This window comes from Erpetoichthys calabaricus, chromosome 5, assembly GCF_900747795.2.
Source record: "Erpetoichthys calabaricus chromosome 5, fErpCal1.3, whole genome shotgun sequence".
NCBI lineage: Eukaryota > Metazoa > Chordata > Cladistia > Polypteriformes > Polypteridae > Erpetoichthys > Erpetoichthys calabaricus.
The window spans coordinates 215,581,911-215,607,436 of NC_041398.2; the positions used below are offsets into that span (position 1 = coordinate 215,581,911).

General features: G+C 38.3%; 1 protein-coding gene across 3 annotated transcripts in view; it reads right to left on the bottom strand.

The window, feature by feature from the left end:
• The window catches only part of nedd4l (NEDD4 like E3 ubiquitin protein ligase), a 555,383-nt gene extending 538,706 nt beyond the window's left edge, over positions 1–16,677 (bottom strand). For 2 of the 3 annotated variants that reach the window (XM_051928330.1, XM_028802511.2), the window contains exon 1: positions 16,429–16,677. In XM_051928330.1, the coding sequence (XP_051784290.1) occupies positions 16,429–16,473 (45 nt within the window). In that variant the 5' untranslated portion in view covers positions 16,474–16,677. The remainder of the gene's footprint in view (positions 1–16,428) is intronic. The other variant, XM_028802516.2, reaches the window with a different exon arrangement.
• Between the last annotated feature and the right edge of the window lie 8,849 nt (positions 16,678–25,526).

A 25,526-nucleotide genomic window follows, 5' to 3' on the forward strand; every position in this document is an offset into this window, starting at 1 on the left:
CTTCGCAGGGGTCTACTGTATATAAGTATATACATAGCAGTACCATTAGCGTTAACATAATTTTGACTCACCCTGTATTTTATAAATTTGAAACTGTGCTGAAAAGCCGTGACAAGAGTCATACAGTTTGTCATCCCCTGTAACTTCTAGTCGTGTAGGTTGATATCCTCATTTGATGAGATTAGCAACAGAAGTCATCAAGTTTGATACCCCCCCCTTTAAGTTGTGTATTGTGATGCCATTGGTCAGCACAGGTTTGAAAATGGATGAATAGGTCTTAATTTTTGCATAAACATTCTTGATGGTGTAATGGTGGAGTAATTAGTGCTATTGTTTCACAGAGAAACAGACTTTTGATCAAATAGAATAGAATACTAGAATAAGCATGCTAGGTCTGTCATTGACTTTCTTATGACATTAATTGTTCTATTATACAGTGGAACCTCGAGATACGATCACCTCTGTATACGAGAAATTCAAAATACGAGGAAAGTATGAGTGAAAAATTCAGATCTAAATACGAGCATTGGCTTGCGTAACGAGCCACGAGCCAGGCTGTGGGTATAGCTCGCGGCTTAGCAAGGGGGCGTGGTAGCAGTTGCGAGCCGCGATCTGCGGTGTCTGCGTTTCTCACTTAAGTGCACAGGTGGGAAACTGCCCACATCCATGATTGTTCCTGTGGCTGATGGGCTGCAGCTGCCATGTCCTCCCCGCATATATAGAGAAGCGCGAGCCGGTTAAGGGGGAGAAAAAGTAAAAGAAGAGAGAGAGAGAGAGAGAGAGAGAGAGAGGGGGGGGAGAGGGGCAGGCAGGGGCAGGCAGGCAGGCAGGCTCGCGTGTAGCTGAACAGTGAGCTGAACAGGCGAGCCAAACAGCTGAAGCAGGACGGTGTAGAGAAGGTCAGCTGCATTAAGAGTGTCTCGCCTGTTGCAGAGCCCGCAGGTGAGACGCTAACAGAGAAGAAGCACCGGGGATTGTCATCTGTTTTTTAAAGACGGCATCCTTTTGACGTTTTAACCTCGTGTTAAAGGATTGTTATTCTTGTGTATTTTAAACCTCCACTTCACAACTGTTTTAAGGATTATTTATTTAAAGATTTATGGAATGCTCTACTGCACTTTGGACACCTGTTTTGATTCTTTTAATAATCAGTTATATTATTTACCAGTGTTATTTATTAAAGGTAGACTACAGTATATATAATTTATCAGTGTTATTTGTTAGGAAAATTGATTTTTATGTTAATATATTTGGGGTGCAGAACGGATTAACTGGATTTCCATTATTTTCAATGGGGAAGTTTGTTCTAGATACGAGAAATTCGCTATAAAAGCTCAGTTCTGGAACGAATTAAACTCGTATCTAGAGGTTCCACTGTATTTAGAAAGTTTATATACACACATACATACTAGGGGGTTCGCACCCCACTCACGTTGTTCACTAACCCTCCTGGTCCTGCGCTCTGCACCAGCCACTTTGTGTCTCTGCAGCTCGCGTTGTGAAGAGGGGGGATCAACGCACCCCAAGGAGACACGATCGTTCCCCCGAAACCCCCTCTTAAACGGCGATACAATGGGAAACAAATAGTTTTTTTTGCTCAATCAGCTGCTGGCTTGACCACACGGCGCTTCGAACATTTAAAAGCCTGTACAGCAGCTTTCCTATTCTTTGTCTTTTATTTCTGGCCCCGGGCATGGTTAAATCTCTTGGCACAAAGTCTCGTGTCACGGGACGTGAGTTCTTGATATTTTTTATTTTATAAATTAAAAATGGAATAAGAATCTGAAAATCTAACAACATCACATTAAAGTTCGATAAATTCTGAAAAGAATGATACCAAACATATATATGTAGGTTTTAAAATAAGCCCGATTTAAAGCGTGACAAAAAACATGACATAAAAAGTCACATAAAATTGTTGCTGAGTATATATATATATATATATATATATATATATATATATATATATATATATATATCCATTATCCAACCCACTATATCCTAACTACAGGGTCACGAGGAAACCACGCAGACACTGGGAGAACATGCAAACTCCACGCAGGGAGGACCCGGGAAGCGAACCCAGGTCTCCTTACTGTGAGGCAGCAGCGCTACCACTGCGCCACCGTACCGCCCATATTATACATATATACACACACACACATACATACACACATACACACTATATATGTGTTTTTGCTCACCTCTCATTTCGTTTTCACTTTCTCTTAAGTAGAGGTTAAATTGTTTTCTTTGTATTGATTTTAAAGTAAATGGTTGTGTCTGTTATTATTTGTTTGAATGAGCAGAATGCCATTGCAATTTTTTTGCTTGTCATAAACAAAATAAAAATGTATATACAATATAATAATGGGATTGAATCCCAGCTTGGTCAGTGCCTTTCTGGAGTTGTCACTTATTAGGGACTGTGATGATACTGTAATAAACATTCAAAACTCTCTGTACAAGCTGTTAAGTCTATTAATCATGTCCACTACGTTGTTTATACAATGTGCATAAAGAGAAATATTTGTTAACACTATATACTTTTGGACTATAATTGTATAAAATATGATGCAACAAGCACACGCTTTTTCTGAGCTGTCGTGAATGAAAAAAGGGATTGCTTTCAGAGCGTTTCATTATGAATGCCTTATATGCATAATCTTCTATAATACAGCTGGTTGGACTACAGACCCTTTTCAAATGTCTTCAAACCAAATACCAAAACAAAAAATCTGAACATTTATTTAACAACTGAAATTGTATACAGGCTATAACCTCTCATCTTACATTTAATCATGATTAGTCAAGGTCCTGATTCAACTTTCAAATGAAACAGAAAAAAAATCTACACCATGAAAGATAAGCTATTCACCCACAACCCATTTCTTTTTTATTTACGTAGCAAAACAGATTTCATCTCCAACAAAGGATTCTGCCAGTCCTTTCAAGGCCTACTTTAAATTATTGATTTAAAAGCTGCAGAAAGAGCTAAGTGGCTTCTGTCAATGTTATGTAAGAAACAGCTTGATTAAAGCTCTGCTGTGGTGGGAACAACGGAATGTATTTCCTACAGTCAGGAATGAGTCTGATAAACTGATGGGAAAAAAAGCATAAAAAAAACATAAATAAGCTTCAGTTTTATTACAGACTGTGACAGAGGCATGCATGGATAAGCAAACACATCTAGGATAGAAACGCGGGGCAAATAAGCTGACAAACTAAGTACCAGAAGACAGATTCATATTTATTTTATGATGCTAAGGAATATTCCATCACATACAAGCACATAGGCAAGCTGTCTAGAGGTCTTCATCACTGATGGTATACTACAGAAGGACATTAACACAGAACATTACCAAAGATTCTGCCCTTTATATAAGAATCCTTAATTTTTTAAAAGCACTTTCCTTGCAAAAACTGAAAACCAGAATTATATAAAGTGAAATTTTATTTCACATGGCATCCTCCCTGCATGGAGTTTGCTTGCTCTCCACGCATTTGTGAGGGTTTCCTCTGGATGCTCCGGTTTCCTTCCACTGTCTAAAGACATGTAGGTTTGGTGAATTGGAAATGCTGAATTGGCTCTAATGTGTGTGTGTGTGTTCACCCAGCGATGGACTGGCACCCTCTCCAGGGTTTGTTCTTGCCTTGTGCCCTGTGCTAGCTGGGATATGCATCCCTCATCTGGATTAAGCAGGTTGGAAAATAATTTCGAAAAGATTCATATTAATCACACTTGAAGTTTTACTCTGTTAGTGTGTAAATTATTGCCAGAACATATTTAGCTGAAGTAATAGTCTGTACTCTTACATAAAGCACATTTTAATCAACTAAGTGCAATCAGGAATACTACATAATTAATTTAAAGGAACATAAAACCATGTATGGCAGCATAATGGAAGAGAAGTAAGGGTTTCAGCCTCAGCTTCACAGTTTGGAGGTCAAATCCCAGTCAAAGAATAAAAGATATTTAATTTGCATGTTCTCCCAAAGTCTTTTTGGATTTTCTTATAGATATCAGATATTAGCCCATAGAGTGAAGATGTGCCCAGCAATGGACAAGTATCCCTTCTGAAGTTGCATTCTAACTTATGGCTAGTATGGATAGACGCAACCAGCAACCCTGAACTCAAAAAATTACATTCAGACAGGATTTTTATCTATTTCTCTTTATCTATCATTCAAGGATATGTAATGTATATGATCATATTAAACGTTTACAAAAAGCTTTACATTAAAATATTTGGGGTAATGGACAAAGGGAGGGCAAGACATAGAAAGATTTTTTTTTCTTTTCATGTCAGTATATTTCTTCCTAAAATAACTTACACCAGGAGGCTGTGCATCATGCAACCATGAAAGCCAAAGAAGAAGCATTTTGCAGAAATGTATTAATAACCACAGCTCAAAAAATAGTCAAGTGGCTTCATTGTCATACTATCCATTCACACTATTGCAGCCATACAATAGTATGAAGTGATGTTCCCCAGGACCGCGGTGTGATATATGCATAAACAAAGAACAAGCGCAACACAAGTGACAAACTGTGCTACACTATACTATGTATAAATTAAAAAACACAGTTGGACCTGCATTAATCCAGCACCATTGGGACCTCAAGAGTGCCAGATCAGCGAAATTTCTGGATCACAGAAGGATCACCTCTAACAGTAGCTAAACATTTCATTTTAACTTTAAAATATCATGTAAATCACTATACGTTGGATAATTAAGGAAACTGAAAACAGTAAATAAAGAACAAAATGAAATTTTAATGAAGTGATGTACATGTACTGGAAAGGTACCAAAAACCCCAAATTAAAAACAGTACTTTACCAGCATTCTGGTATTTTTCTGTATCGGAAGCAAAGGTCATGCTTTCTCTCAATCGCCACCCCTTGTGGCTTTGACATGCTTGGTGTACCTGAGGGGCGGCTAGGAAGAGAGATGTGGTGGTGCAAACTGCAGCATGATCAGGAGTTCACAGGCTCCCACTTCATCACCTCTTGTTGCCTTCTATGCATGCTGGATTTCACAGGGGACCCCTCCATCTTTTTGCTTCGCCCCCCCACCCTCCCTTATAGTTTTGACATTCTCACGACTTCACAGTAGTACCCTCCCTCTTATTGTTTTGAAGTGATTTATACAGGGCACATCAGGAAGGCAGCTATGAAGAGAGATGTGGTGCGAAGTGTGGTGCAAATGGGAGTTCAACTGGTAACCTTCACACCCCCCATTGCCGATCCAAAACTAGTACCAGATTAGCAAAAATACCGGGATTATAGGGAGGTAGATCAGTGTAGGTCTACATGTAATAGGTAAATGAATATGCAGCAAAAAATTGGAAAAGATATTAATAAATAAATAACAACAACAAAAAATCAAGGGAACAGTGGTAGCAAATGTATCAAATGTACTGCAAATAAATAAACTACTAGGAGCAGACCTGAGCAGAGGAGGGCAGTATAGAGTTCAGTGTTCAGTCAGCCAAGTGATATAACTTGTTACAGAACGGGACAGAACTGGTTCAGATGCTGCAGAGCTTTCTGCCAGATGGAAGTGGGATGAATAGGCCATGGGTGGGTTGGAGCAGTCCTCCAGAATACTGTTGGCTTTGCAGAGGTATGTAACACTAGTTAAAGATGGTCTTTAATGGAGGGCAAAGAGGTTCCAATGATCTTTTCCGCTCTGTGCACTATCTGTTGTAGGACCCTGTGGTCAAAGACACTGGAGTTCCCAAACCAGACAGTGATACAACTGGTCAGAATGCTCTTGATGGTACCCCTGCAGAATGTGGTGAGAATGAGGGGGAGGTAGGCTTGCCTGTCTAGCCTTGTCACTGAAGGAAGTAGAGACACTGCATGTGCAGCACATACAACAAGACTGCCTTTGGTAAAATCAGCAAATACCTGAAAATCTAAAGTCTTCCTAATTTTTCACACCTTAAAATTATTTTTCACAAAAAGTTTGTAGGGAAGGAAACTTTCGCCTAGTTTACTGTTGTTCAAACTACAGGTCAATAGGGGTGCTCAGGTTAAGTACCCACATTTCAGTTTCTGCTGTTTAATTGTGACACAGATGTTGTGCACTGATACATTCAAAACACATGGCTAAGCACTAAGAACATGTTTACACAAGCGTCACAATTCTTCACATGTGCACTGAACTGCCACTAAAACATCTCACTTGTTCAGTCTGCTAACTGTTCCATCTCTAATGGCTGACAAATAATAAAGTGTAAAGCCACCAACCCACTGGAAAACACCGCAAACTATAAATTAAGCCTTTCCCAATTTTTAAACATTTTGTGGAATGGAGAAGCAAAATTTTATAATAGACTGGACACATCAGAAAATATTATATTATATATATATATATATATATATATATATATATATATATATATATATATATATGCATGCAGTGCATTCGGAAAATATTCACAGCGCATCACTTTTTCCACATTTTGTTATGTTACAGCCTTATTCCAAAATGGATTAAATTCATTTTTTTTTCTCAGAATTGTACACACAACACCCCATAATGAGAACGTGAAAAAAGTTTACTTGAGATTTTTGCAAATTTATTAAAAATAAAAAAATTGAGAAAGCACATGTACATAAGTATTCACAGCCTTTGCCATGAAGCTCAAAATTGAGCTCAGGTGCATCCTGTTTCCCCTGATCATCCTTGAGATGTTTCTGCAGCTTAATTGGAGTCCACCTGTGGTAAATTCAGTTGATTGGACATGATTTGGAAAGGCACACACCTGTCTATATAAGGTCCCACAGCTGACAGTTCATGTCAGAGCACAAACCAAGCATGAAGTCAAAGGAATTGTCTGTAGACCTCCGAGACAGGATTGTCTCGAGGCACAAATCTGGGGAAGGTTACAGAAAAATTTCTGCTGCTTTGAAGGTCCCAATCAGCACAGTGGCCTCCATCATCCGTAAGTGGAAGAAGTTCGAAACCACCAGGACTCTTCCTAGAGCTGGCCGGCCATCTAAACTGAGCGATCGGGGGAGAAGGGCCTTAGTCAGGGAGGTGACCAAGAATCCGAAGGTCACTCTGTCAGAGCTCCAGAGGTCTTCTGTGGAGAGAGGAGAACCTTCTAGAAGGACAACCATCTCTGCAGCAATCCATCAATCAGGCCTGGATGGTAGAGTGGCCAGGCGGAAGCCACTCCTTAGTAAAAGGCACATGGCAGCCCACCTGGAGTTTGCCAAAAGGCACCTAAAGGACACTGAGACCATGAGAAAGAAAATTCTCTGGTCTGATGAGACAAAGATTGAACTCTTTGGTGTGAATGCCAGGTGTCACGTTTGGAGGAAACCTGGCACCATCCCTACAGTGAAGCATGGTGGTGGCAGCATCATGCTGTGGGGATGTTTTTCAGCGGCAGGAACTGGGAGACTAGTCAGGATAAAGGGAAAGATGACTGCAGCAATGTACAGAGACATCTTGGATGAAAACCTGCTCCAGAGCGCTCTTGACCTCAGACTGGGGCGACGGTTCATCTTTCAGCAGGACAACGACCCTAAGCACACAGCCAAGATATCAAAGGAGTGGCTTCAGGACAACTCTGTGAATGTCCTTGAGTGGCCTAGTCAGACCCCAGACTTGAATCCGATTGAACTTCTCTGGAGAGATCTTAAAATGGCTGTGCACCGACGCTTCCCATCCAACCTGATGGAGCTTGAGAGATGCTGCAAAGAGGAATGGGTGAAACTGGCCAAGGATAGGTGTGCCAAGCTTGTGGCATCATATTCAAAAAGACTTGAGGCTGTAATTGCTGCCAAAGGTGCATCGACAAAGTATTGAGCAAAGGCTGTGAATACTTATGTACATGTGATTTCTCAGTTTTTTTTATTTTTAATAAATTTGCAAAAACCTCAAGTAAACTTTTTTCACGTTGTCATTATGGGGTGTTGTGTGTAGAATTCCGAGGAAAAAAATGAATTTAATCCATTTTGGAATAAGGCTGTAACATAACAAAAGGTGGAAAAAGTGATGCGCTGTGAATACTTTCCGGATGCACTGTATATATATACTGAATATATATATATATATATATATATATATATATAATACTGTACAGTACATGTTAATACAATATCTTCTCTTCTTCCCCTAAACTGCATTAATATTAACCCAAACCCTTCAACAGAAACATGCCCTCCTTATGTTTTAGCCACAAGAACTCATCCTAACATAATCATAATTAACAATAAGGCAAAGATTTTTTTTTTTGACAAAACTCACATTTTTCATTTAAAATGCCCTTTTCAATAAAATGAACTTTTGCGAGAAAATGAGATTTCCATCTAGCTGCAATGTTATTTTTTGATATTGTATTCTAATAGCTTGCTTAGTTATGCATGCCACCTCCATCCTTCTGGGCTGCCTTTATTGATGACCCTTCAAACCCATGATGGATTGGGGGGGTGGGTGTCATCAGTTTAAGTTGTCATATGACCAAGTGACATCTCTCCTGCTCAAGTGGTTATTCTTCCAAGCATAACTCCATAATCCCTGTTTGTAAGGCTCATCAGCAGAAAAATTGCTCATACTGTTTATGTGCTACTAGCATCAGTAAGCTCTGCTGTACGGTGTATAATAAAACATGAGAGCAGAGAATGCACCTTATTAAAATATATACTTAGAGTGGTTATAAAAAAAGACAACACACCTCTGCCAAAAATCACAGATATTGTGAAATACAAAAAAAATCAGGAGTGTTCTCCCCTCGACTTTCTCATATACTGAAATAGAGGAACAGATCATCAGAACCACTTCTAGTTGCACAGTATTTCACAAATATCATATCTCTTTGTTTCTCATCATAAGTAATTGATAATATCAATACACAATCATTTATTTCTATTTATAATCAAACTTTATATTAAAACGATATTTTCACACTTAGGGAGGTCGGAAGCGGCGGTGGAATTTCTTCATGATTACATATGCATTACCTAGATTACGTGCAAAGTAAAAAGAGTTATAGTCACCTAAAAACATAGAAAAAGTGTTAGCATTAGATAATATTTGTTGCAATGAATTACTTTAGGTAAAACTGCATTTAGCTATATTTAATTGTGATAATGTTAGCAGAAATAATAAAAGAAAAACATAAAATGAAATGTATTACTAGGAACATGACGGGGACGCAGCAGCTTATTGTTCCCAATACATCTTTATATTTACATGGCATGTTCAATGTTTACACGTTATTATTAAACTGATTATGCATAAATTAACAAAGTGAATAATAATTATTGAATTCAGTTTTTAATATCATGTACACATTTATATTTCCATGATACAAAAAATTCAGATGGTTCTTTAAATAAAACTACTTTTGGTTGAGTAATTTTTCTCAAATTTTGTATCCGTTTGCTTTTATCATTAAAAATATCTATACAAAATCTGAATCATCTATCTGTAATTATAACCATAGTTTACTTGAAAATTCACAAAAGTATTCAGTTTAAGTACCACTTTCGGTTGATGGAAGTGGCCCAAAAGTTGATAGCATTCCTAATTTCTGATATAAAGTTGGTGTAAAAAATCTCATTGACCAGGTCAAAGTGTTTTTGAGTTTTTGTGTTTACACACAGACAGGCATCATTTCAAAAATGGTATGTTCGGACTCAGGAAGGTCTAAAATGTCAAGATTCATCAAAATCTCGAGGTCAAATTTTTTCACGATCCCTATGCTTTTCTCTATACAATGTATATAAGAAAGTAAAAATGAAACCAAGATGAGTCCTGTCAGAACTTATTTAACGTTTATTGTAAAACTGCAATCTATACAAACAAGGTGAAAACAAATCAGAAACTGTTTAGCGAAAAAAGGAAAAAAACAAAATCAGAAAAATCTGGTTGCATTAGTGTGCAGACCACCTAAACTAATACAGGGTGGTCCAGATCTAACTATGCAACTTTTAATGCAATGCAATAATTGCATAGTTAGATCTGGACCACCCTATACTTAGTTGAAGCACTTTTCATTTTACTACAGCACTCACTCTTTTTGGGTAAGAGTCTCTCAGTCTGGCATTTCTGGACTTGGCGATTTTTGCCCACTCTTCCTTGAAAAACATTTCCAGATCTCTCGAATTATGAGGGCATCTCCTGTGCACAGCTCTCTTCAGATCACCCCACAGGTTTTCAATTGGATTAAGGACTGGACTCTGGTTGGACTATTCCAAAACATTGATCCTCCTTTGATGAAGCCACTGATTTGTTGATTTTGATGTATGCATTGGGTCATCGTGCTGAAAGGTGTGGTTTCTCTTCATCTTCAGCTTCCTAGCAAATGCTTAAAGGTTTTGCACCAAAACAGACTGATACTTGGAGGTATTATCAATTCCATCTACCTTGACTAAAGCCACAGTTCCAGTTGAAGAAAAGGGGTCCCAAAGCATGATGTTGCCTCCATCATGCTCCTCTGTGGGCATGGTGCTGTTTTGATGATGTGCTGTGTTCTTTTTGCACCAAACATACCTTTAGGAATTATGGTCAAATAGTTCAACCATAGTCTCATCTGGGGCATAATACATTGTTCCACATGGTTGGTTGAGACTGGGTATACCTTTTTGCAAAAACTAGCTGGGGTTGGAAGTTTTCCTTTGTGACAAAAGGCTTTTGTCTTCCTACCATCCCCAAAAACTCAGACATATGAAGAATACGACTGATTGTTGTCACATGTGGAGAACAACCAGTACTTGCCAGGAAATCCTGCAGATCCTTTAATGTTGCTGTGGGCCTCTTGGTGGCCTCCCTGACCAGTTTTCTCCTGTCTTCTCCTCAATACTGGAGGGACATCCTGATTTTGGTAGAGTCACTGTTGAGCCAGGTTTTCTCCACTTGTTGATGACTGTCTTTACTGTGCTCCATGGGATGTTTAATGCTTTGGATACTTTTTTGTACTCCATTCCCATTCATATTTTAAAAGCTTTTCGCAGACCATGGCTTTTGGAGTATGTTGCAACCAAGAGGATATCAGAATTATCCTCCAGGAACGGCCAAACTTTATCTGAGCTCAATCAGAGCTAATTTAATTGATGACAGGTGTATGCTAACTACTGTTTGAGATGAGACTTATTGTGATTGGTTGACTCTGAATGCAGCCACATCCTTGTTTATTAAAGGGTGTACACGCTAATTCAACCAGATTTTTGTACGATTTTTTTTTCCTTGTTTCACTAAACAGTTCCTGAATTGTTTTCACCTTCTTTGTATAGACTGCAAGTTTGCAATAAAGGTGGAAATAAAGGTGGAAAAGTTCTGACAGGATTTATCTTGGTTTCATTTTTTTATTATACAAAATCTGCAATTTTGGCAGAGGTGTGTAGACTGTTTATATCCACTGTACATATAAATCACATATACATCACACCTTGAACTGACATAAACAAAGAGATCTTTAATAAGAAATGCTAGTTATGTGGTATGTACATCTGTGGCCTAGACATAATTGATCTCACACGAGCAAATAAAGATGAAATGTCCTGCAGAGTACGGAGTGTGTGAACATGACCACACTTCATACAGGCAATGTACACACTGAAATTTGAGCAAATATATTTTAGGCAAGACTATTCATTTTTTTATTATTTTATTATATTATTATTATTTTTCACACAACAATATTTATCCATTAAAAAACGGTATTTGCCTCTTTTCAGTATTCAAAATCCCAGTGTAGAAAAGCACGATTGACATGGTTTATGAAACATATTTATAAGTTTTAATATTATAGATTGGTGAATGAAATAAAAATATTCTTTACATATCCTATAACTAAAATATTCTTGAATAAATAACTACATATGAAGGGCAACAAGATAGCACCCAAAGTGATTCTGTCACCTTACAATATTTAGAACATTAGAATAACTCTCAAAAAACAGGCCAAAGAAGCTTGAGGGAACAACAAAGAAGCTCGACAGAGGGAACAACGTAGAGTTAGATAAAGGTAAACTGAACAATATAGAAATCTACAATAAAAAAGAAGGCTGTACCATTCATGAAGTATCAATCAAATCTTTCCAAAAAATCCAAGCTGCAATTTTAACTAAAAATTCTTAAACTTAAACCCACATAATCAAATTTAGGAGCAGAGGATACAGAGGAATATTTAGAACAAAATTAAATGATTAGATAAATATGCAAATAAATAAAAGTACTATGAAATGTGACAATAAAATAATAACAACATGAAATGCAAGTTTAAATAATTAAATGTATCTATCTATTTATATTTATTAATTTATCTATTTACTTATTTTTACTAGTTTAAAATTTTACTCTGCTAGCCTAGCTCTCTTTTTCATGGGTGGGGGTTGATTTGTTTTGAACCAAGCCTTGTAAAACTTGACTTATTTGTATGGCATGTTATTTGTTATTAAAATCAATAAAATCCAAAAAAAAATTAAATAAATAATTAAATGTATCACAAAATATATTTATTTTTTGTTGTCCATTACTTTATATATTTAATTTCTTTCTTTCTTTTGGTGACACTGCACACAACATGAAATAAGCCCTGAAATGAAAACTGTCACTTTCAATCGTTGAAAGTTGAGAGGGTGGGCTCTATCATGCACTGTTTTCTGATTGGTGAATTGTCCGCAGAGAGGACTGTGTGCTTTTTTGACTTGGAAATCCAGGGGCCCATGCACCTGCTCACTGTTGTGACTGTGCGCATTGGATATAAGTGCCAGAAAAAGCTGCCAGAATTACTGTGCGAAGTGGGCACTTTAATTCAAGAAACTCGGAATTCATCATCAGGAGTTTGCACCTGAAGTGACTGCTATAATTGTGGCAATTGACAGCTAAAGGCTTACTTTCATTCTATTCATGATTCAGCCATTCAAAAAAAAAAAAAAACTGTACTCGCTGGAGCCTTCCCCATCAACTGTGATGGCTTTTCATTTCAGAGCTCTATTTTCATGTGGCATATGTTTCACTAAAATAAACAAATGAAGAAATAAATAAATTCAAAAGGAAATATGCAAGGAAAATGTATTTCATGGTATAGTTAATTATTTATGGTCACATTTCACAGAACCTAGTATTCATTCTGTCCAAAATATTCCTCAATGCACTGAGGGCTCAAGCCTATTTCTGCATTTTAGTTTAGTGATGCCACAAATGGCACCAGTCCAGTATCGTGCTGACCCACACTGCGGCCAAACATGGACACCCCAGGTAACCTAATCTTAGTGGATGTGCACTCTTAAAAATAAAGGAGCCAAAGTGGTTCTTCCACATAAGGCCATAGGAAAACCTTTTTTGGGTCCCAAATGAATGGTCCACATGATGGTTACAGAAAGAATCATGATTTATTTAGATCTCTAACATCCTCCATGAATATATAATAAAGATTTTTTAAATGCCAGTTGGTTCCTGATTTTAAAAGATTCTTGCTGCATTGAACTACTCAGGCTATTTTCAGGCTTTCACAAACTGTTAGCATCCTGCCATACACTCTTAAAAATGCCATACACTCTTACTAAAATGGTTGTTCAGTGCAATATTAGAGGGGAACCATTTTTGATTCCCAAATTAATGATCCACATTATAGTTCTAAAAAAAGAACCTGGATTTTATTTAAATTCATTAGATGTTCCAAGCATAGATGATAACGGATTTGTGAAATAACAGTTTGTTGCTGATTTTAAGATGACCCTGGCTGCATAAAATAAAGCAGGCTGAGTTCATCTTTTTTATGATCTGTCAGTAGGCGTCTATGCATTAAAGACCTGTTTTGTCTTCTTCTTCCTCCACTTCATCTTTTCCCACTTCTGTGTGGGGTTGATGTACTTGATCAACCTTCTCCATACAGCTCGTTCCTGCACTGACTCCCCTGTCATACCCTTTTCCTTCAGACCTTTTTTTAACTTTATCTATCCACCTCTGCTTTAGACTTCTTTGCTTTCCCTTCCCCTGTACTTCTATTCCCATCACTCTTTGTCCTCATATTCATTATCTATCCTCATCCTATGCCCATACCACTCAAACCTACGTTCCTGTACTTGTCTAGAAATCTCTCCCACTTTTGTTGTATGTTTGACTGTATCAATTCTTGTTCTGTCCTTTTTTTGTAATTCCACACTAATTTGTCCTCAAATTAGGAACCTTTTCAAAGCCCAAAGAACAAAATTCAAATGTAATGTGCCCCTCATATAATGAAATGGTTCTTTGTCAAGCATACTTTTTACAAAGAACTACACAACCCTGTAAAATATCATTAGAGAACTGTTACTTTTAAGAGAGTGGGTGGAAAACTGGAGTACCCTGAAGAAAACTCACACAAATATTGGGAGAAAGTGCGACCTTCACATGGATAATGACTGGATGCAGGATTCTAACCCATCCATTCATAAATTTTCCAAAAGCAAAGCTTTATCCTGAGCAGGGTCATAGGGAAGCTGAAGCCTATCCAATGGTGTTATAGATCCAAGAATCCAGAAACCAGCAGTGCAAACTACTGTTCTACCAGACAGGTAAATATGTCTGTCAGCACAATTGCTAAAAACTGTTACAGCAATGTATCATGCAGGAAAGGTAATTTATACAGCCACGCAAAACAAAGGAGAGCAGACAAATGTTCTATCAAAAACAAAAATCAGGATAAAAGGGCAATTAAAAAAAATCTCTTAACCGATTTTAAGAACCCGTATATTTAAACGGGATGATGAGATGTTGGTACCTAACCCAGGTGCATCGCGCGTACGGCGGGTATCAGAACTGCCCTGGATGGATGGTTTACTTTCCTGTGGCCAATCAATGTAACATCACGGCAAATTGGCAAGGGGACCGGAGCTCTCCGCCAGGCTGCGCGCTGGGAGACGGGTCTGCCTAATGTGCATATGACGTGAAGTCCCTGTGCGCCCCTGTTTACCCTCTGTATAAATTTACAGAGCAGAGCACGTGACAAATCCGCAAACACACTACACACGCGCGCGCCCGCGTTTGTATTGTCATTATTATTATTATTATTTAGTGCCTTGTGTTATCACTTTGGCAATGACAGTTAAAGATCGCTTGCCTGGCGAAGTGTCTATCCATATGACAGAACCGACATTCACGGGTTGGGGGAGGAAGTGTTTGGGATTCTACCGATTCCATGCAATGATCAGTACAAAGCAAAAGAAAAAAAGAATGCCGAGAGTTATTGTTATATGCCTTGGCCGGGCAATACTGCTGAGCGTGGTCAATCTCAGACAGAATGGGGGAGGGGGTTCGAGGACAGCATATCATAGTAATGATATCGCTAGTCACATTTCGCTTCCCTGCGGCCCCATCGAGCTCAAAAAACGTGCTGTGGGTAAAGCCGTAAAAAGAACAGTGCCCGCAGAGAACTGAGAGGTGGCACGGAATCCACAGCCTCTGCGATCTTAGCCACACAGGATCCCCACAGAATGGCCGTGAAGATCGCGACAGTGAAAGTGAAGAGGAGGGGGTGGTGGGGGTGCTCATTATGAAGGAACTGGAAACGACTCGCTCGAAAAACCGCACCTCTCTTTCTCCTCCTCCCGCTGCAAAATATATCTATATATCAGAGACTCAACTGTTATTCCACGCGGATACCTCGGACAAAAGTGCAGAAATTTACAAGTTCGGAGCGCATGTCACGACGAAAGGAACAAACGGAATGCTCCAACGATTCATCAAGTCGTGCTGCAGCAGAAGTCACACTGAAGACTTGGGTCCACAATAATGACACCGACCAGAGCTCATCGGTGGCTCCCCACAAACCCCGCGGCCTTGACTAAGCTTGCTGTTTTCTTAAGTCTGGGGGCAAATGAGTCCGCCCTTCAGTCTAAAGTGTAAAAAAATAAATTAACAAATGCACGCAGAGGTCATTCGTGGGAGTCCGCGACAGTAATGAAATAAAGGAAAGGACTTCCTCGGCAACCCCATTCTCTCGTAACAGCTCGGCTGACACTATCCTACGCGGAATTCAAATCAAAGTGCACTCGGAGAATTCCGGAGTGTAACCCAGCTGAAGGTGAGGCAGCGCACACCTTTGGTCACGTCCACATACATCACGAAATGATTAACAGCTAAAAAAACACAAAATACGGTATTAAGGGAAAGTTACAATTCCATGGGATACTCTCTCCAAGGACAGCTGATGACAACTGATATCATAATGAAATACAAATATGCTGTATATATTCCCCGAGTACCCAACTACAAACAGGAGGTTGAATTGGTATGGGACCGTCACAAAAGACACAGTCTGGATGAGGACAGCACCCCACCCCTTTCCTGTTCCCATTTCCATCTTGGAATTCACATCGGGTCTGGAGTGCTAAAATGTCAAAAAGCGAGAATGACAAGTGTGAACCACCCCTCTCCTCCCCTCCCCCGCCTCCGGCTCCGCATGTGACACGGTATACTTACTTCATCTTCAGAAAGTCCATAGACAGGTTCGATATTCGTAGCCATAAAGCCCAAAGACCAAACTCTGTATTCCGTAATTCGAGATTTTCAAAAGACCCAAGATGGTCAGTCCAAATAACGAACAATTTCAATTATGATAAAAAAAAGCTACATAAAAAAGTTTTCGCAAAGCCTCGCTCCAACTCCAAACCAATTCAATGACTGTTTCACTCCGCTCAGTTACAATTAGCTCCTGAGGTTCAGCCTCCCCTCTCCTCCCAGCGAGAACAAGGGCGCCTGAGTGACGGAGACTTAGGCCATTCGCGTTTGTCCCAGGCAGCCAGTAGTAACCAATCATAACACGGCGGGGGAGGAGACTGCCGATGTCACTACTTTTATGCAGGAGTATTTACGGATGTGAGCGGTGTGCCGCGAGACCTCCCAAAGATTTTGTGGAAATGGAATGCACTGCTCCTGAGTTTCAGTAGCCAACCAAAGAATACAGAAGGTGGCTCGCATACGCTCAATGTGGTGTGACTTTTTTTTTTGCATGTTAGACAGGTTTGTAGCAAGTTGTCACAACATTTATGAAACAAGCATTATCGAAGTAAAATGAAACGTAATGTATATTTTACATTAGTCAAGAGTTTCTAACCACATTTTTTTTCCTCAGCACGATTTTTATAACGCTCAATTGATGGCGAAAATAATTAAACTAAATAAGAAGTTCCATAAAAAAACTACTATACTATTATATATTATTTCTCGTAGGATTATTTCATTGGACTTTATGCGTCCAGTTGGAATGAATTCAAATCCCTGTTGGATTGTTACGCTTAGGATAAAAGAGCACACACATGTCCCTCCAGTCGGGTACAAATAATGCATTGCCGCGAATTAAATGATTAAAATCTATTGCTCATTGATCTGTTAAACCACAAACATGCGTAGAAAATGCAGATTAAAAAAAACACAAGTAAAAGTCACTTTTAAAGTTAGTGTTGTCTGTATTCAAACATAAATTAAAGAAATCCTCGAAATTCTCAAAGGCAATCCTGCTGGGATTTGCAGACATTTCATTATTTCTCACCAGACTGCTTACAGGAAATCCAAAATCATTTCCAGCCAGTTTGACAAAAACACTCAAGCCGGAACTTCTATAAATAATATTTTGACTAAAAGGATTAATGTTAACAATTGATCTGAACTTTGAGCGCCTTTATAATCCATTATATAATTAGAAACGAAACCCTCAGCTGTTCATTTGGAATTACCTCTCCTTATTTAATGTTGGCAGTTTTAGGACTTATATTATTGTCTGCAAGTGTTAGTTACTGCTTTTAATATGGCTTTGTACAGAAAGAAATGATGCATGTGAGTGAATATAAGAAGACATGAAATAAAATAGAAAATAAGCAGGTGCATTTAAATTGTAAAACACTCTAGTGAAAATAACTCAAGCTAACATGGACTTGATAAAATACCACTGTTTTCATTTTATATCTTTTATAAAAGTGTACCCGGCTGGCAGGAGGCTACAAATGTCAGTGGCACCACCAAGATGACACAAAAGTTACCAGCAAAGTTGCCAAGCCAAAAGGTAACAATGGCAACAGAAGAAGTCCTTCAGATGCCAGTGTGAAAATTCAGGGATCAACAGTGGGCATTATGCCATTTACTGGACATGAGCCATCTGTTGCACAGGAGCTTCAGGCAAGTAGGATAAGTAAAAGAATGCAGCAACCGGGACCATAAAGTGGCAGGTGATTTAGGAGTTGATGGGGATGTCAGGCAAGGAGGAAAATGTTACAGGTGTAAATGTTTGATGAGAGCATGCTATGCACAGATGTATAAAAACATGCTGTCCCCCGACAGAGCAGGCAGGTGGATGACCTGTCACGTTAAGGGAAGTTAGAGGCAAGGGTACCAGGAGCAACTTCAAGGGGTTATAGCTTGGTGTCCCTGGGGAAAATGTGTGGTTGCCCTTTTGTTATGAATGATTTGTAATCTATATGATTTTTTTAAAATTTTTGTATAACACTATGCAAAATTATTATATTTTAGTTTTTTTATATTTGTATTGTTATTTGGGTGACAGCATCATGAGGCCATTTTGTGTTGTAGTATTTTGAATGGTAGCTGTTGCAGTTTAGCAAGAGTTGTAGGACTGGCACAGGTATTTTTTTATTTAATGGTTTTGTTATTTTCCAATTATTATATAGCTTTGTATTTTGCTGATTATTTACGGTTTTGATTTTTTTAAAATGAAAAATCATGTTTTCTTTGATTATCCATATTTTTGGTTTAATTATTTAATTTGTAAGTGTTGTGACCAAGAGGCAGGGTCACCCTGACATCACAGATGAAAAACCACCCTCAGTCTATATGTCGTCAGATTGAGGAGCTGATACTTCAGTGATTCATTGAGTTCTTGAATACATTGTACTGTAAATATTTGATTTTTTCTGGCTTTCTGGATTTTTTGCATATATTCTTGGTTTTGATTATTGTTTTATTTATTTTCTTGGGATTGCCTATTCGGTGAACTCTTGTTGACTTCTTTTTTGCCTTCCACCATTTTCTGCTTCTTTCTTGTCTTTAAAATAAATATCATTATTCCTTTCAAGCCAGCATGTTTTTTTTTAACGGTTCTTCTCCCTTGAAGAGCATTTTTAATATATTTGGGACTATAAAGATGGTATTCCTTAGTGGGCAGCCTTCACAATCATATATTGCTGAATCAGAAAAGTTGAAGCCACTGCAGATGTCCGGTCAGAGACAAAGAGACACCAGAAGTCTTTCAGAATAACCCGTTTATTTTGTTTACCACACTTTTAACACTAAATTGGAATGGGCAAAGGAATCCTTTCCTTCTTTATATGAAGTCAAAATTACATTAGGTATGTGTGTTTTTTTTTCTGAAAGACATTTTATAAATCACTATGCATATCAATGATATAGTACTAAATTAGTGGCATTACATATCCAGTTAAAGAGAGCAATACAAGTAGATCAATAGTGTGTACCTTACTGTAATTGCTTGGAAGACATGGCACTTTGTATACTTAGAATATTAACATGTGGATGTGGAACTTAGTAATTGACTTTCCAAATTAACATACTGTAGCTAAATGTAACAAAAAATAAAGTTAAACTAAATAACACTGACAAAGGTGATATATTGCAAACGTAAATAGCATTCACCACTTGCTCTTAAACAGTAGCCATTGTGTCTCTGTCTTAGCATCAACACACAGGCAGTCTCCAAACCTAACAGGTCTTCATACAACAAAATTAGCCTTAATTATACATTGTTACATGGATAGCATCCCAGAATATAGTATCCCCTAATAACATGAAGTGAAGCCACTTACCTTATAATTACGTTCATCTTAAATGAAGCAAACTCTAAACACAGATTCCTGCTGGTCATATTGTAAAACAGGGTCCTTGTCACCTTGTAAGCAGGAGAAATTAGACAGCAGCAATTTCTTGGAGAGGTAGAGTGGCACTGCATCTCTAGGCCTCTAGTCACAGTCATATTTTAACACAGTTGGGTAAAGCTGGCAGCCGGGAGTAGGTAGTGCTTGCCCGCAATATTCACTTTCACTCTTCTCACCCTCTTGTCAGACCCTGGAATCAATTGGGAAACACGTCCCACTAGCCACAAAGCTCTGGGTAACTGATGGCCACTATCATAATAACAGTGCTTCTGGTCTCAATGCTTGGTGTCTCTTTCTGCCATTTCCGATGAGGTTTGAGGCCAGGCCGTTAGAATTTAATGAAATGCACCCAGAATTTATCTGCCAAAAGCTGACTGTGGCACCATCAGTGTTGACTAAGAAGCACAGATTCAGGATAGACCACCTGATGGATTGATGAATCTGGCCACCCCATCTGGAAGGATTTTGGAGTGGTAGGATCTGCATCCACAATGTCCAATGAGATGTAGCTCAGTGGCTTAGAGTTCAGAAGTCCTTCGGCCTCTATCTGTAAGACTTCTTCACTCACTGACTGAGATCCTAGGGCCTGCTTATGCCACCAAAATGCAATCCATTGGGGGTTTGAAATGAAATCCAGTTTCCTGAGTTGCTAAACGCCTTTGCAAGTCCGATGAAGGAGCAGCAAAAGTCTCTCTGAGCTCCCTTTCACCAGCCCTGAAATTAGTTCCTCGATCGGGCAAAATCTCAATGGGTTTTCCTCTCTAGGCAATGAATCACCTAAGATTGATTAGGAATGAGTCTGCATTAAGACTGACAAGAAACGCTATGTATATTGCTCGGGTTGTCATACATATAATCAAAATGTCCCATCTCTTTTCACTTCATTGACATAATTTTTTTTTTTTTATAATTTTATTTATAATTTTATTGTAATAATTTATACAAATCAATCAATTTTTTTACAAATAATAGGATTAAAAAAAAAACAAAGAAAACAAGTCGACCCCCACCCCAGAGAGAGAGAGCATGGCCAACAGAGTAAAACTTAAGGCTTATAAACATACCTAAATAGATGAGTTTAATAGGCCAGTAGAGATGAATGGAGAGGAAAAAGAGATGCGGAGATAATTGCTTCCTCGGTGCTTTAAGAGCTTATTCTAAAATTTTATTGATTATATCCTGCCAGGTTTTAAAAAAATTCTGTACAGAACCACTAACTTTATATTTGATTTTTTCCAATTTCAAATAGTATAAAACATCGGTTACCCAATGACTTAAAAGAGGAGCGTTAGGATTCTTCCAGTTCAGCAAAATAAGTCTGCGTGCCAAAAGTGTAGTGAATGCAATCACAGTTTGTTTGTCCTTCTCCACTTTAAAACCATCTGGAAGAACACCAAACACAGTTGTTAGTGGGTTAGGAGGGATTGTGACACCAAGGCTGTCTGAAAGGCACTTAAAAATTTTGGTCCAAAATGATGTTAATTTGGTGCAGGCCCAAAACATGTGACCCAGTGAGGCTGGGACTTGATTGCAGCGTTCGCAGGTTGGATCTTGCCCTGGAAACATTTTGGACAGATTTAGGCAAGACAGATGTGCTCGATGTATAATTTTGAGTTGTATAATTGTATGCTTTGCGCATATGGAGCTCGAGTGAAGTCTCTGCATTGCTGTTTTCCACTCCTTTTCTGATATATTGATTACTCATTGACATAATTTAATAATGTATGGATCAAAACAGTCCATGCCAGTTGAATAAAAGGTAAGTTTAAACCGATGTACTCTAGCAGGAGGGAAGTCAGCCATTTTGGGAACCTTTGAGTTTCTCCTCCACTTTTGGCATTCCATACATCGGTTCTGATACCTCTTTATTTCCTCTCTGCCACATATAATCCATTATTTCCAAAACACTTCAGCCAACAGTCACAAGAGCCCAGGGCACTTTATTTCAAAGTCTGCATCTTGTACAATCAGTTTGGTAACTGGGTGCTGTGGGTCCAGGACAAGTGGATGCATGACATCAGAAGTGTCGCCCACATGGATCAGCCTTGTTATATTGTCAAATTCTGGAGCCAGAATAATGAGACGGCTGGACTGGGGTACGGTTTTACTAGCTATCAGTCTGGGGAATTCACTTGGGAAACACACTTGTTGGGCTTGTTGCCCTTTGGTAACCACTGGATAAGGAAAGGGCACAAGCACTCACATCCAAGAGTTACTTAAAGGTCTTAAATTGGCTTATATCTACAAGAGACAAATTTGGAGTAGGAGTCATTAGGCCAATAAAAATGAAACAGAAATAATTAATAACAAACAGTAGAAAATAATAATAAAAAACAACAAAAACCAAAAGTAAAATAAACATAAATGAGCTAGGGATAAGACCTCAGCTGAAGCATAACACATCCTCTCTGTCATTCCTATACACTTCACCTTGTGGTGCCAGAACAGCTTTCACTTTATTCACAAGTATATTTCAAATTTTGATATGACCAATGCCTGCCTTTTTCACTCTTATTTTGCTTAAGCCCCACATTGTGCCGTCATATCCTGGATCTAAAGCCCCTTCTGTTAATTTAGAGCTAACCAAATGTCACCCTGGTAACAATACCTTGATCCAGGAAATGGTTAGTTTAAATCTGTCTCAAGGCCACAAGCTAATTTGCCCTTGTCACAAAATTCAGATGTGACGCTTTGCCAGGTAAATTCACTTCCTGTTACTTCCAGCAATAAATCTTTCAATAATCATTTTTATAATGAATGAAGTCATTTTGAAAAGCTCAACTCACAACAAAGGCATCAAAACCTGACAACAACTATACAATTTTTGTAAAAGAATATCTTTGTAATTACCAAGGTGAGTTTGTTAACTTTCCTATGCCAGCATGCTAACTGATTCAACTAATCTTTTTGAATTTAACGTTAACTCAATTCATTTTGACAGAAGTCTGTATATTTTAATATAGAATAAACAAGTTACATTAACTGTAATTTTATAACATAACCGTATGTGTATGTTTACCAAACACCCTTTTACGGTATCTTCAAATCATTTTCAAAAGGTTTTTCATGTTTGTTGCATACAAGTTACTAAGTTCCTGCCATGAAACACGTTTGTGGTAGAGTGATATGTTGCATATAAGTTGATGAACATTTTGTATGTCTTTATTTGTAGAATTAGCATTTAACTTGTTATAATGTTTAAAGAGCAAGGATCATGGACAAACCAGTTGTTTTTTAAACCTTCAAAACTTTAGGAATGCTGGTTTTTATGACTGAATTGCTTGGGATTATTATATCAAAAGGCGGCTTTATTAATGTTAATTTATTATACTAAACCTTTTATTTGAACCTGAGACTTGTGTCACTGTGATTATGCTGAGGTTGGGGGTGCTGTGAGACCCACTAGTGGTCCCACAGTGTTTTCTTTCCCAGGCTAAAACATTATTTTATTTTTGCTCATTTCCAAATTAATTAGGCAAAAGATAAAGATTCAATAATGATTCAGAGTTTAAATCATTACCTAGCAGTTTCCACTAAAATCAATGAAAAGATGCAAAATGTCAAATAAAGGTCTCAGCAGGTAAAATTATGGCTTGTTCTGGTATTTAGGTATGTTTGAGATAAAGATTTAGAGTTTAAATGATTGCCCAGCAGTCTTGGGTTTATGGCTTCTGTGATAAAAACTAAGGCAGCAGAGAAGAAAAAGGTTTGGGGATGGCCAGCCCGTGTAATGAAAAAAATCAGCAAAATAAAAGAAGCACGTCTTTACAGATCGCAGTTCACAACTGGACTTATCTAACAGGGTGAGTCTGTTCTATAAGTTTGGTGCAGAGGAGGAAGAGGTGGAGTCAGGGCAGCCAGAACAGGAACTGATGTGGCAGGAAGGTGAATTCTGGGTACTAGACGTGATGTCATATGGGTTGGCCGGAAGTGACGTTAGTGGGTGGACCGGTGGTGATGTCACTGAGAGGGAGGGCCTTCAGCTGAACTGCAGAGGAACAAGAGGAGAGAGGATCAAGGGAGAGCGCCAACCCTCGGTCCGGCTGAGGAATAGCACTATTTGAGCCTGTAAACTGTCCTCCATGCGCACGTGTGTAACACTTCTTTGAGAATAGATCCAGTAGGGTTTGTTTGAAAAATGGTTACTGGTCCTGAGTGGTGACTCCATAATCAGCGTTCATTTTATGATGCTTCATCTCAGAGGTAAAACTGCAGGTCCAATTTGGATTTATATTAATTATCGGCAGTCCGCATTCTTAATATATTGTCTGATTCAAAGTTCATTATTGTGAGTATGAACATTTATTATTCATATGGAGTATTTCTATCACCATAGAAATGCTAAAGTAAAAAAAAACAATCACTGCAAAGTGGTCTAAAAGAATTACAAATACAAAACACAAAATAATTGATTGCATTAAAGGAGAATTTCAATATTTTTCAAGTCAAAGTCATTTCTTCACAGATATGGTATATACTGTATGCATTTGCCTCACAAAACTGTGTTCCAAAGTCCAGCATTTTCTAAAAATTTGTAAAAATATCTTTACATTGGAATAAACAGGACATGAAACAGCACCAAAAACGAAAAGCCTTAATATTTACCCAATATGTTGATTTTTTAAGCCAAAACCTTATTGATCCACATTTTGCAATTACACACATACTGTGAAAAAGAATATACTTGGCATTTTTGAAAAAAAAAAACACACAAATTTTGTGAGATTCAGCCATTTTTAAAGAAAACTAGCTATGCACGATGTTCTCAGCACTTGTAGTCTTCTGTAATAACCTTTCACTTCTCTCGAAAGATAAAATCACAGTTAAAGTTTTGTGGCGCCAGGTTGGTTTTGTTTTGATTTACTTCCGTATTTATGTGAGAACTCATACAAACGAACAGAAAATGTGTCCTTACCTTGAGAAACATATGATTATTTCCAGATCCCATTTGTTATCACAAACATGCACCAGAAATATGGAAGGCATGTTTTATTTTAGCGAAACTCAAAGAGGACGTGTCTGGTAAGTTTTAGGCTTTTATTTTCCTGTGGTGCTTCATGCCCCGTTAATTCCAACGGAAAGCACCAGCACAGGCAAAATAGTTTTAAAAATGTATAGAAAACGCTGCATGGCAAATGCATATAAAGCATATTTAAGAAGAAATAAGTTTGACTTGAACAATGCTGAACATATGCTTTAAGTGTTCAAGTCAATGTATAGTAGATGAACCTTTGAAACCCATGACAGCCTTGAGTCTGTGTGCACAGGTCTGTGTCAGCTTTGCACATTTGGACACTGCACTGCATTTCTTCTTTGCAAAACTACTTAGGTTCTGTCATGTTGCATGGTGATCATGAGTGAACAGCCTTTTTCAAGTCCAGCCACAAATTCTCACTTGAAATAAGATCTGGGGACTCTGACTCGGCCACTCCAGGGGCCTCATGTATAACGCCATGCATAGAACTCATACTATAACATGGTGTAAGCACAAAAGCGTGAATGTGTGTATGCACAGAAAAATGCAGATGCATAAATCTGTGTTTACACAAACCTCCATGTTCTTCCGCTACATAAATCCCGGTCAGCGTGAAAAGTAACGCACATGCATGCGCCTGCTGTCCCGCCCCAACTCCTCCCAGAATTACGCCTCTTTGAATATGCAAATCAATATAAATA